At 47.3% G+C, this 14,243-nt stretch overlaps 2 protein-coding genes across 2 annotated transcripts in view; one reads left to right on the top strand and one right to left on the bottom strand.

Moving 5' to 3' along the window:
* Positions 1-14,243, top strand: part of LOC134984499 (oocyte zinc finger protein XlCOF8.4-like) — a 167,112-nt gene that overhangs the window by 51,971 nt on the left and 100,898 nt on the right. The gene's annotated exons all lie outside the window — the stretch shown is intronic.
* The window catches only part of LOC134984523 (zinc finger protein 585B-like), a 172,421-nt gene that overhangs the window by 99,878 nt on the left and 58,300 nt on the right, over positions 1-14,243 (bottom strand). Inside the window, exon 6 of the mRNA XM_063950088.1 lies at positions 8,219-9,741. Coding sequence (XP_063806158.1) covers positions 8,219-9,741 — 1,523 coding nt within the window. The remainder of the gene's footprint in view (positions 1-8,218; positions 9,742-14,243) is intronic.

The raw sequence follows: 14,243 nt of genomic DNA, 5'->3' as shown, positions 1-14,243 counted from the left end.
ATCGCAGGTGTCGATTAAAGAGATATGTGCGGCAGCGACGTGGTCGTCCATCCATACATTCACCAGACACTATGGCTTAGATGTCTCTGGTGGTCACTTTGGAGAAGCAGTACTGAAGGAAGCAACTGCATAAAGATTTACTTTAAGCATCATTTGAGTTCTGTGTGGTTTATTTCCCTCCCTACTAGGATGCTTTGGTATATCCCAGAGTAATGGCTGCCATGGAGTAGCGTAGAAGAAAGTGGCGAATTATACTTACCGATAATTTCATTTCTTCAAGATACTCCATGGCAGCCTAGTTTTCCCACCTCAATATATCTTTGTTTTTTCTTAGGCTCCGTCAAGGAGACACTCAAAAGACTGGGGAAGCCAGAGGCGGACGGACCTATATTCCCAGAGGGGGCGGAGCCTAAAATAGAAAAAACTTCCTGTCTAAAATCTAGGAGTAGGGATAAATCCCAGAGTAATGGCTGCCATGGAGTATCTTGAAGAAATGAAATTATCGGTAAGTATAATTCGCCACTATCTTCATATACAAATTATGGATCGTACTTCATTGTCCTGGTTGAGGCCTTTGGGTGTTCGGGTCACCATGTGGATTATCATAAGCAGTTCCTCCCTGTTGATGGTGTGTATGTAGTCACCCTCTCTCCAGTTTTTCTTAACCTTCTTCAGCCCTGTGACCTTGAGTAGTGTGAGATCTGATTCATGATGTTCTTTGTAATGTAAAGTGGATGTTTTTCTGAACCTTTTTTTATATTCCGTATGTGTTCATTTATTCTCATTTTGAGTGGTCGTAAAGTCCTTCCTATGGATTGTTGCGGACAGGGACATTCTAACATATATATGGTGTCCTTGCTGTGGCATGGTAAGTTGTCCTGTGTGTTACATGTTGTAGAATGTGAAACAGACATTACTGTTTGGGTAGGTGTGGTGCTTCTAGCTTTTGTTGTCTTGCAGCCCATGCAGGCCCCACAGTGGTAGAAGCCCCTTTTTATGTGTTCCATCTATAGTAGTTTGTGTTGTTTTTTGGTGGTATGTGGCTGTGTACCGGCTTCTTCTTAATGTCTGGTGCTTTCAGGAACACTACTTTTGGTTTTGGAGGTATGATATCTGCTTGTGTCATCTTGATGTATCGGCCAATGTTTGTTTATAATCTTTTTAATCTGATTTGCTTTTTTTGTGTATTGTGTTATGAAAGGGATCTCTTCTTTGTCTGTTTTCTGTTCTGATCTCTTTTTGTATTGTAGGAGGGGAGGCCTATCATTTCCCTTACCCATGGTATATGCTGTCTGTACCTTTTCTGTATTGTACTGTTTCTCTCTAAATTTTAAACTTTGTCCTTGTGTCTCATAATCGCTGACTCAGGAGCAGTTCCTCCCGAGCCTTTTGAATTGGCCTACTGGGATACTGTTCAACCAGTTTGGGTGGTGGCAGCTGGAGGTTAGCATGAAGCTATTGACCTCCACTGGTCTGTTGAACGTGTTAGTGTGTATTTCGTTATCTGTGATGAATATGTAAATATGTCATTAGTATCACAGTGTTGGTTTCTTCACCTCATTGTCCCGGACTTCTGATCATTGTGATCTATACACTTCTTATGTTCCTTCTAAAAGCACTGTTCAGAAATCTGCACTTTATCTTCTCTCCCCAATGTATGGAGGCAGCACTGATATTCTGTGGGATACGCCTGATTCCTCTACTGGTTACTGTTGGCATAGTCCTTGCTAAAAAGACTCTTGTTCTCATGATAGAGTCAATGAGTCCAGACCAGAATTGGCGATTTTCTTCTATTTTTTTATATAGTTTTTTGAAAAAAGTGTTTTTCTTGTTTAATTAATGGCTGTTAATGCAAATGTCATTTTGTGTAACATATTTTTGTAAGAATCAGAGGGTCAGCGAGACGTTATGGAGCCAATGTATCATTCACTATTTGCTGCTAATTCCCCCCAAACAACCGGTCCTCCCAAATGTAAGTAGAAGGGACTGCAGCAGGTATCTCCCATACCTTCATACATGGACATCTCCAGGCAAGGGTCAGGTAAGTTTATTTTTCCAAATACAACAACCCTAATTCACCTACAAATAAAAAAACAACATTTGAACAGACATTATTTATTTAAAACCAACAAATAAAACTTTCTTTACACAGAAAGAGACCCCCCCTTCCCTCCCGTTATATCATCCCACTATTCAAATTTGCAAAATTGGACATAGCCAAAATCACACCGGAAATCTTTTGATTTTAAACTACTTTATTTCATATCTTTAATACACATATTTTTGTCTATCTATATTTTAAACGTAAAAAATACTTTACTCAGCAGTTTGCTGGTGGTGGCAAAATGCACATGCGCAGCGGCCGCGCAGACACACATTGTAGCGGCATCCCTGAGAGGCGAACGCAGGCGGGCGGGCCGGGACCATTTTCCGGTGGGCTGTGTGATGTCACATCTGCATTTTTCTGATTAACCCCCTATAAGCTTCCAGAGTGCACCTCATATCTCATCTTTTCCAAGTTACTACAAATGATATGAGATCGGTAGCAGCACTACTTTCAGGATTATTACACAGAACACACATAAAGGCTGACACAGCAAATAACAGTAACACATACAAGGGATTAATTAGAAATAAGGAAGCATAATAATCATTGAGTCTAATTATCAACTGATTCTGTGCAGGACCCATTCATCTCTTTACTGCCTCCAGCAGCCCCTGGTACTGCACTGTGACCATCATCCCTGTCTCCCCCCCTACTGCCACCTACCCTGTCTCCCACCACTACGGCCAATGACCTGTCTCCCCACACAACTGCCACCCACCACCATCTCCCCCATTACTGCCACCCACCCTGCCCCCCCTACTGACATCCACCATCTCCCCGCAACTACTGCCACCCACCCTGTCTCCCTCCACTACTGCCACCTGCCCCATCTCCCTCCACTACTGCCACCTGCCCTATCTCCCTCCATTGTTGCCACCCACCCTGTCTCCTCCACTACTGTCACCTGCCTTGTCCCCCCCCCCCACTGCTGACACCCACCCTGTCTCCTTCCACTACTGCAAATCGGCCTGTCTCCCCCCACTACTGTCACGCACCCTGTCTCCTCCCACTACTGCCACCGCCCTGTCACCCCCCCACTACTGCCACCCATCCTGTCTCCTTCCACAACTGCCACCAACCTGTCCCCCCCTGCTGCCACCCGCCCTGTCTCTTCGCACTACTGCCACCACCCTGTCTCATTCCACTACTGCCACCCACTATCTCTCCCCCACTACTGCCACCGCCCTGACTCTCCCCACTACCACCCACCTGTCTCCCTGACATCCAAGCACTAGTTGGGGATTTATGGTACTAACAGTCCTTCATCAACAGATGGAAGTAACCAGGGCAGTAAGGAAGCAGAAGCTGCATCTGGTACATGGACCCTGGTCATGTAGGGCTGGGAGTCAGTAAGATTGTGTAATAGGGGCCTACAGTAAGTCAGTAAGGAGGCAGAAGCTGCTTCTGGTACATGGACCCTGGTCATGTAGGGCTGGGAGAGTCAGTAAGATTATGTAATAGGTGCCTACAGTAAGTCAGTAAGGAGGCAGAAGCTGCTTCTGGTACATGGACCCTGGTCATGTAGGGCTGGGAGAGTCAGTAAGATTGTGTAATAGGGGACTACAGTAAGTCAGTAAGGAGGCAGAAGCTGCTTCTGGTACATGGACCCTGGTCATGTAGGGCTGGGAGTCAGTAAAATTATGTAATAGGTGCCTACAGTAAGTCAGTAAGGAGGCAGAAGCGGCTTCTGGTACATGGACCCTGGTCATGTAGGGCTGGGAGAGTCAGTAAGATTATGTAATAGGGGCCTACAGTAAGTCAGTAAGGAGGCAGAAGCTGCTTCTGGTACATGGACCCTGGTCATGTAGGGCTGGGAGAGTCAGTAAGATTATGTAATAGGGGCCTACAGTAAGTCAGTAAGGAGACAGAAGCTGCTTCTGGTACATAGACCCTGGTCATGTAGGGCTGGGAGAGTCAGTAAGATTATGTAATAGGGGACTACAGTAAGTCAGTGAGGAGGCAGAAGCTGCTTCTGGTACATGGACCCTGGTCATGTAGGGCTGGGAGAGTCAGTAAGATTGTGTAATAGGGGCCTACAGTAAGTCAGTAAGGAGGCAGAAGCTGCTTCTGGTACATGGACCCTGGTCATGTAGGGCTGGGAGAGTCAGTAAGATTATGTAATAGGTGCCTACAGTAAGTCAGTAAGGAGGCAGAAGCTGCTTCTGGTACATGGACCCTGGTCATGTAGGGCTGGGAGAGTCAGTAAGATTATGTAATAGGGGCCTACAGTAAGTCAGTAAGGAGGCAGAAGCTGCTTCTGGTACATGGACCCTGGTCATGTAGGGCTGGGAGAGTCAGTAAGATTCTGTAATAGGGGCCTACAGTAAGTCAGTAAGGAGGCAGACGCTGCTTCTGGTACATGGACCCTGGTCATGTAGGGCTGGGAGAGTCAGTAAGATTCTGTAATAGGGACCCACAGTAAGTCAGTAAGGAGGCAGAAGCTGCTTCTGGTACATGGACCCAGGTCATGTAGGGCTGGGAGAGTCAGTAAGATTCTGTAATAGGATGCCTACAGTAAGTCAGTAAGGAGGCAGAAGCTGCTTCTGGTACATGGACCCTGGTCATGTAGGGCTGGGAGAGTCAGTAAGATTGTGTAATAGGGGCCTACAGTAAGTCAGTAAGGAGACAGAAGCTGCTTCTGGTACATAGACCCTGGTCATGTAGGGCTGGGAGAGTCATTAAGATTATGTAATAGGGGCCTACAGTAAGTCAGTAAGGAGGCAGAAGCTGCTTCTGGTACATGGACCCTGGTCATGTAGGGCTGGGAGAGTCAGTAAGATTGTGTAATAGGGGCCTACAGTAAGTCAGTAAGGAGGCAGAAGCTGCTTCTGGTACATGGACCCTGGTCATGTAGGGCTGGGAGAGTCAGTAAGATTCTGTAATAGGGTGCCTACAGTAAGTCAGTAAGGAGGCAGAAGCTGCTTCTGGTACATGGATCCTGGTCATGTAGGGCTGGGAGAGTCAGTAAGATTGTGTAATAGGGGCCTACAGTAAGTCAGTAAGGAGGCAGAAGCTGCTTCTGGTACATGGACCCTGGTCATGTAGGGCTGGGAGAGTCAGTAAGATTCTGTAATAGGGTGCCTACAGTAAGTCAGTAAGGAGGCAGAAGCTGCTTCTGGTACATGGACCCTGGTCATGTAGGGCTGGGAGAGTCAGTAAGATTGTGTAATAGGGGCCTACAGTAAGTCAGTAAGGAGGCAGAAGCTGCTTCTGGTACATGGACCCTGGTCATGTAGGGCTGGGAGAGTCAGTAAGATTCTGTAATAGGGTGCCTACAGTAAGTCAGTAAGGAGGCAGAAGCTGCTTCTGGTACATGGATCCTGGTCATGTAGGGCTGGGAGAGTCAGTAAGATTATGTAATAGGGCCTACAGTAAGTCAGTAAGGAGGCAGAAGCTGCTTCTGGTACATGGACCCTGGTCATGTAGGGCTGGGAGAGTCAGTAAGATTATGTAATAGGGGCCTACAGTAAGTCAGTAAGGAGGCAGAAGCTGCTTCTGGTACATGGACCCTGGTCATGTAGGGCTGGGAGAGTCAGTAAGATTGTGTAATAGGTGCCTACAGTAAGTCAGTAAGGAGGCAGAAGCTGCTTCTGGTACATGGACCCTGGTCATGTAGGGCTGGGAGAGTCAGTAAGATTGTGTAATAGGTGCCTACAGTAAGTCAGTAAGGAGGCAGAAGCTGCTTCTGGTACATGGACCCTGGTCATGTAGGGCTGGGAGTCAGTAAGATTGTGTAATAGGGGCCTACAGTAAGTCAGTAAGGAGGCAGAAGCTGCTTCTGGTACATGGACCCTGGTCATGTAGGGCTGGGAGAGTCAGTAAGATTGTGTAATAGGGGCCTACAGTAAGTCAGTAAGGAGGCAGAAGCTGCTTCTGGTACATGGACCCTGGTCATGTAGGGCTGGGAGAGTCAGTAAGATTATGTAATAGGGGCCTACAGTAAGTCAGTAAGGAGGCAGAAGCTGCTTCTGGTACATGGACCCTGGTCATGTAGGGCTGGGAGAGTCAGTAAGATTGTGTAATAGGGGCCTACAGTAAGTCAGTAAGGAGGCAGAAGCTGCTTCTGGTACATGGACCCTGGTCATGTAGGGCTGGGAGAGTCAGTAACATTATGTAATAGGGGCCTACAGTAAGTCAGTAAGGAGGCAGAAGCTACTTCTGGTACATGGACCCTGGTCATGTAGGGCTGGGAGAGTCAGTAAGATTGTGTAATAGGGGCCTACAGTAAGTCAGTAAGGAGGCAGAAGCTGCTTCTGGTACATGGACCCTGGTCATGTAGGCCTGGGAGAGTCAGTAAGATTCTGTAATAGGGGCCTACAGTAAGTCAGTAAGGAGGCAGAAGCTGCTTCTGGTACATGGACCCTGGTCATGTAGGGCTGGGAGAGTCAGTAAGATTATGTAATAGGGCCTACAGTAAGTCAGTAAGGAGGCAGAAGCTGCTTCTGGTACATGGATCCTGGTCATGTAGGGCTGGGAGAGTCAGTAAGATTATGTAATAGGGGCCTACAGTAAGTCAGTAAGGAGGCAGAAGCTGCTTCTGGTACATGGGCCCTGGTCATGTAGGGCTGGGAGAGTCAGTAAGATTATGTAATAGGTGCCTACAGTAAGTCAGTAAGGAGGCAGAAGCTGCTTCTGGTACATGGACCCTGGTCATGTAGGGCTGGGAGAGTCAGTAAGATTATGTAATAGGGGCCTACAGTAAGTCAGTAAGGAGGCAGAAGATGCTTCTGGTACATGGACCCTGGTCATGTAGGGCTGAGAGAGTCAGTAAGATTATGTAATAGGGGCCTACAGTAAGTCAGTAAGGAGGCAGAAGCTGCTTCTGGGACATGGACCCTGGTCATGTAGGGCTGGGAGAGTCAGTAAGATTATGTAACAGGGGCCTACAGTAAGTCAGTAAGGATAGCAGATGCTGCTAATTAGCAATCCTTTTTCTAGCGTGCTGGGGGCTGCCCATCGCAGGGCGAGGTAGCCCAGTATGCTGACCGGCGCCTCCCCCCTTGATGAAGCAGAAATTGCGATCGCTCCACAATTTCTGCTACATCTTAGAAACTAGTGAAGCATCCTGCCAGCTTAGCTGCACCCGCAGGATCCCCACCGCGTTCTTCTAGATTGCGATGGCTGCGTGTGATGTCATGCAGCCACAGTGAACACGCCCATTTGTCCGCCTCCCTTTCTCGCAACACCGCACTTGTAACGCTCCATCTTCTCACTGGAAATGGAGCTTTACCCCCCACCCCGTGACAGCCTCTGCCTGATTAACAAGAAGCAATCACATTTCCTACAGCCCCCTGTAGAGAATGAAGGTGCATACGCAGGACGGGCGCTGCGCATGCGTCCGCAACTTTTTCTCAATAATTCCGTTTGGATCACACACTGTAGTCCAACCTGAATTAGGCCCAGAGTCACCATCTTACAGGGAGCCGGTGAAGGGAGCAGAGAATGGGTGTTATGTGGCAGGAACGGGCTGGTTAGGTAACAGCCTGGCTGCTGCATTCTTTACAAGCTACAAGCGGTGCAATTCTATTGCTGGGAGATCCAGGTAGAGGACATTGCAGTAGTCTATGTGTGATGATACAAGTGCATGTATGACTGTAGGTAGATCTGAGGGAATTAAGTGCTGGAGTCTGGCTATGTTCCTCAGATGAGGATCTGATTGTGGCTGATACTGATGTCTTAAGTGTCACTCCACCATCCAGGACACTAAGATTCTGCACATGATCAGCATTTTGTAAACCTGAACCCCCAAGCGTAAGTCTGGTTGGTAACAAAGTTGAGCTGTAGCCCTGCCCTTTGTTGGTGAGCTTCTATCATAAGGACATGTTTCACCAGGATTGAGTCACAGCCAACTGGCATGACCCACACCTGGAGCTCAGCGAGACATTTAGGATTAGTACTGGGTTCTCAGTACCCAGAACAAAAGACAGATCATCTGTATAGCAGTGGTAGATGAGGGCATGACATCTGATTATTTCACCCAGTGGTAGCATGTATATTGCAAAAAGCACAGGACATAGGATAAGAACCTTGAAGAACAATGCATGGCAATGATAAGTATACTCCAGAAGATTAAAATGGCTTCTCACCTATGTGACTTCTCTGGAGTGTAACAAGATGTGATTTCTGTCTAAAACATTTCCCACACTCAGAACATGGAAATGGCTTCTCACCTGTGTGACTTCTGTGATGTATAACAAGATCTGATTTGTGTGCAAAACATTTCCCACACTCAGAACATGGAAATGGTTTCTCACCTGTATGACTTAGCTGATGTCTAACAAGTTGTGATTTCCGGGCAAAACATTTCCCACACTCAGAGCAAGAAAATTGCTTCTCACCTGTGTGACTTCTCTGATGTCTAACAAGATCTGGTTTGTCTGCAAAACATTTCCCACACTCAGAACATGGACATGGCTTCTCACCTGTGTGACTTCTGTGATGTATAACAAGATGTGATTTCTGTGTAAAACATTTTCCACACTCAGAGCAAGAAAATGGCTTCTCACCTGTGTGACTTCTCTGATGTTTAACAAGATCTGATTTCCGATCAAAACATTTCCCACACTCAGAACATGGAAATGGCCCCTCACCTGTGTGACTTAGCTGATGTCTAACAAGTTGCGATTTCCGTGAAAAACATTTCTCACACTCAGAGCAAGAAAATGGCTTCTCACCTGTGTGACATCTCTGATGTCTAACAAGCTCTATTTTGTCTGCAAAACATTTCCCACACTCAGAACATGGAAATGGCTTCTCACCTGTGTGACTTCTGTGATGTATAACAAGATATGATTTCTGTGTAAAACATTTCCCACACTCAGAGCAAGAAAATGGCCTCTCAACTGTGTGACTTAGCTGATGTCTAACAAGTTGTGATTTCCAGATAAAACATTTTCCACAGTCAGAACATGGAAATGGCCTCTCACCTGTGTGACTTCTCTGATGTCTAGCAAGTTGTGATTTCTGTGCAAAATGTTTCCCACACTCAGAACATGGAAATGGTGATGTACCTGTGTGACTTCTCTTATGTGCACCAAGAGATGATTTGTATGTAAAACAATTCCCACACTCAGAACTGGAATATGGTTTCTCACTTGTATGTATTCTCTTATGTATTAGAAGTGATTTGTATGTAAAACAGTTCCCGCACTCAGAACATGGAAATGGATTCTCACCTGTGTGACTTTGCTGATGTGTAACAAGTTGTGAGTTCCGGGTAAAACATTTCCCGCATGCAGAGCAAGAAAATGGCTTCTCACCTGTGTGTCTTCTCTGATGTGTAACAAGAGCTGATTTGTATGTAAAACATTTTCCACACTCAGAACATGGAAATGGCTTCTCACCTGCCTTAGCTGGCTGATGGGTAATAGGCTTTGTGTTCTGTGTAAAACATTTGGCATCTATAGAACACGGAAACACTGTATCTACTGTCAGAGCTGTAACAGATGCTCCAATATCAGAGTGATCAGGAGAACATTTCCCAGGATCAGGGGGATCAGCTGATAGAGCTGGATGTATAATTGGGGTAATGGGGTTATCTCCTGGAGAATCCTGTCTGTCGCTATCTTTTATTTCACAATCCGGGGATAACATTAGATGTCCTTCTGAGATATTCCTGCTCGTGTGTCCACCTGCTGGAAATAAAATACATTATGGAAATACACAATAACAAATGTAATATTATAATAAGACTTAGATATATCTCTCTCTTGTACTGGTAACTAACCATGAAGTATAAATGGAGATGTAGTCACTCGCCAAGTCCTATGTCAGCACCAATGTAAAACAATGGATGGGGAACATATCGTATGAATTGGAGATTCTAGATGAATAATAACATCAGTCATATGAGCTGATGGATCAGAGAAATGTCTCCTAACGTTACTCCTGGAAGCATTGGTAAGGTAGCATTCCTTTATGTGTGTGCTCATACGCTGGTAAGCCTGTACATGTGTTACTCACCCTTATATAAGGTATATTGCTACAGCAGAGTAGGTGTGTGGAACAAGGTATTTTACATGCAATACACCATATAATACCCTGCAATCATCATCATCTGCTAGGTTATACTCCACTGTTACACCCCCCATCATCAGTGTCTTACCTCTATTCTCTCACTAGTAATAAGGATGATGTGTGTACGGTAAGTACGATATAGAGAACTACATATCAGGATCTATACAGCTGCCACCATACTTCTGCTTCTCATACGTCTGCTACTGGCAGCAGTGAACATCTGAGTGAGAGTGCAGGGAAGACAGCAGAGTCTGATGAGAAAGAGATTGGATCTGCCTTTGCAGGGATGTACCACACCTGTCACCCCTGTTAGTATATAAAATAATAAATAAGAGGGGCCTGAGTCCATCCAGACATGCTTTCTGGAGCTTTCATTACTACGTGGCTTCTTATCTACCCTACCTGATAGCTGTCAGCCACCACTGGAACCAAGACCCAATCTATTAAGTCCCCCACTTCTCCTGCCCTAAAGCCGCTCACTCCGGGCACCGTTCACTGCTGCAGCCTAGTGACGCAGCTGAAGCCACGGGCTGTATTCTGGAGCTAAGTGTGCCCAGTCTTTCTCTGACGTCCTAAGTGGATGCTGGGACTCCGTAAGGACCATGGGGAATAGCGGCTCCGCAGGAGACAGGGCACAAAAAGTAAAAGCTTTAGGACTAGCTGGTGTGCACTGGCTCCTCCCCCTATGACCCTCCTCCAAGCCTCAGTTAGATTTTTGTGCCCGAACGAGAAGGGTGCAATCTAGGTGGCTCTCCTGAGCTGCTTAGAGTAAAAGTTTAAAATGAGGTTTTTTATTTTCAGTGAGTCCTGCTGGCAACAGGCTCACTGCATCGAGGGACTAAGGGGAGAAGAAGCGTACTCACCTGCGTGCAGAGTGGATTGGGCTTCTTAGGCTACTGGACATTAGCTCCAGAGGGATCGATCACAGGCCCAGCCATGGATGGGTCCCGGAGCCGCGCCGCCGGCCCCCTTACAGAACAGAAGAGGTCCAGAAATCGGCGGCAGAAGACGTCCTGTCTTCAGTAAAGGTAGCGCACAGCACTGTAGCTGTGCGCCATTGCTCTCAGCACACTTCACACTCCGGTCACTGAGGGTGCAGGGCGCTGGGGGGGGGGCGCCCTGAGACGCAATATAAACACTTTTTTTGGCTAAAAATACATCACATATAGCTCCTGGGCTATATGGATGTATTTAACTCCTGCCAGTTTTTCCTTAAAAAGCGGGAGAAAAGGCCGCCGAGAAGGGGGCGGAGCCTATCTCCTCAGCACACAAGCGCCATTTTCCCTCACAGCTCCGCTGGAAGGACGTCTCCCTGACTCTCCCCTGCAGTCCTGCACTACAGAAACAGGGTAAAAAAGAGAGGGGGGGCACTAATTTGGCATATATAAACTACATAGCAGCTATAAGGGAGAAACACTTATATAAGGTTGTCCCTATACATATTATAGCACTCTGGTGTGTGCTGGCAAACTCTCCCTCTGTCTCCCCAAAGGGCTAGTGGGGTCCTGTCCTCTATCAGAGCATTCCCTGTGTGTGTGCTGTGTGTCGGTACGTTTGTGTCGACATGTATGAGGAGGAAAATGGTGTGGAGGCGGAGCAATTGCCTGTAATAGTGATGTCACCCCCTAGGGAGTCGACACCAGAACCTATAGCTGGTGCATCACAAAGACCTGTGAAAGAGGGTTGCTGGATGACACATGCCATTCACACATGGGCGGGTCAAATTCAAGAGGTCCTTGCAGGAGATATTTCCCTGGTAACTACAGCGACTCTCATAAAGCACAATCAGGACAGTGCACGCGTCTTGTGTGACTCTCTCAAGGAGATAGGTGCTATTAACGCTAGGACTACTGCCATGGCAGTGTCTACGCGCAGAGCTTTGTGGCTGCGTCAGTGGATAGCGGACGCAGATTCCAAGCGCAGTGTGGAGTCTCTTCCTTTTTCAGGGGAGTGGCCATTTAGGGTTGAGTTGGATACATGAATTTCAAAGGTTACTGCGGGGAAATCCACGTTTCTCCTTTCTGGGGCCCTGCCGGCTAGGCGTTCCTACCCAGGGCTGTCTACCCAGTCCTTTCGGACTGCCAGGTTCAGATCAAGAGCCAGATGCACCTGAAACGCGGCGAGAGGCACTGGAGGCAAGACAAAAAAAACAGCTGCCGCAGGTTTTTGGGAACAAAGCACCAGTTCAGTTTCCACTAGGGCCTCAGCATGATGGTGACCCCCCCATCCTGATGGGATCTCGAGGTGGGAGCTCGATTGCATTACTTCAGCCGCATCTGGGAAAGCTCCTGCCAGGATGTCTGGATAAAGTGATCCCATTTCTCAGGACTACAAGCTGGAGTTAAACAGTTCTCCTCCCCAACGATTTTTCAAATCAAGCTTACCAGTTTTGGAGGATACATGAGTTACGCTACAACAGGCCATACTAAAGTAGGCCCAGTCCCAAGTCATTGTTCCAGTGCCACTACAACAACAGGGAAAGGGTTACTACTCCAACCTGTTTGTGGTACCAAAACCAGATGGTTCGGTAAAGCCCATTTTGAATCTAAAATCCTTGAACCCTAAAGGTTTTCAAGTTCAAGATGGAATCCTTGTGAGCAGTGCTTGCGGGTTTGGAAGAACAGGAGTTCATGGATATAGAGGACGCTTATCTCCATATCCCGATTTGGCCGCCTCACTAGGCTTACCTACGGTTTGCCCTGCTGAACGATCACTACCAGTTCCAGGCACTACCCTTCGGTCTGTCCACAGCTCTGAGGGTCTTCACAAAGGTGATGGCAGAGATAATGTTCTAGCTCCGAGTCTAGGGGATCAGTATTGTCCCTTACCTAGACGATCTCTTGATAAAGGCTAGATCCAGGGAGCTTCTGTTGCGCAATATAGGCCGCACTATTCAGCTTCTGTCACAACATGGGTGGATCCCACCTGGAGCCTACTCAGCAGCTCCTATTACTGGGAATGTTTCTCAATGCAGTGGCTCAGAAAGTGTTCCTCCTAGAGGTCAAGGCAAGGACGCTCCAGGATGTGGTCCGAGCGGTTCTACGACCGAATCGGATCTCCATCCATCTTTGCATAAGATTGTTGGTAAAGATCTAAGCCTCATACGAGGCGATCCAGTATGGAAGGTTCCATGCCAGAACATTTTAATTGGATCTCCTGAGTTAATGGTCCGGTTCACATCTTCAGATACCCCGGATCATATACTACCGTTCAAAAGTTTGGGGTCACTTAGAAATGTCCTTTTTTTTTTTTTAAGGCAAAGCACTGTTTTTTTCAATGAAGATAACATTAAATTAATCAGAAATACACTCTATACATTGTTGATGTGGTAAATGACTGTACTAGCTGCAGACGTATGGTTTTTAATGGAATATCTACAGACTTGTATAGAGGCCCATTTCCAGCAACCATCACTTTAGTGTTCTAATGGAGGTTAGGGTTAGGCTGTGGGTAAGGGGGGTTAGGTTTAGGCACTGCTGGGGGGAGGTTAGGGTTAGGCTGTGGGTAAGGGGGGTTAGGTTTAGGTACTCTTGGGGGGAGGTTAGGGTTAGGCTGTGGGTAAGGGGGGGTTAGGTTTAGGCACTGCTGGGGAGAGGTTCGGTTAGGCTGTGGGTAAGGGGGGTTAGGTTTAGGTACTCTTGGGGGGAGGTTAGGGTTAGGCTGTGGGTAAGGGGGGGTTAGGTTTAGGCACTGCTGGGGAGAGGTTCGGTTAGGCTGTGGGTAAGGGGGGTTAGGTTTAGGTACTCTTGGGGGGAGGTTAGTGTTAGGCTGTGGGTAAGGGGGGCTTAGGTTAAGGCACTGCTGGGGGAGTTTAGGTTTAGGCTGTGGGTAAAGGGTTAGGTTTAGGCACTGCTGGGGGGAGGTTAGATTTAGGCTGTGGGTAAGGGGGGTTAGGTTTAGGCACTGCTGGGGGAAGGTTAGGGTTAGGCTGTGGGTAAGGGGGTAGGTTTAGGCACTGCTGGGGGAAGGTTAGGGTTAGGCTGTGGGTAAGGGAGGTTAGGTTTAGGCACTGCTGGGGGGAGGTTAGGGTTAGGCTGTGGGTAAGGGGTTAGGTTTAGGCACTGCTGGGGGAAGGTTAGGGTTAGGCTGTGGGTAAGGGAGGTTAGGTTTAGGCACTGCT

Source organism: Pseudophryne corroboree (genome assembly GCF_028390025.1).
Source record: "Pseudophryne corroboree isolate aPseCor3 chromosome 3 unlocalized genomic scaffold, aPseCor3.hap2 SUPER_3_unloc_6, whole genome shotgun sequence".
NCBI lineage: Eukaryota > Metazoa > Chordata > Amphibia > Anura > Myobatrachidae > Pseudophryne > Pseudophryne corroboree.
Note: the sequence above shows the minus strand (reverse complement) of the source record. Positions and strands in the feature narration are given on the sequence as shown.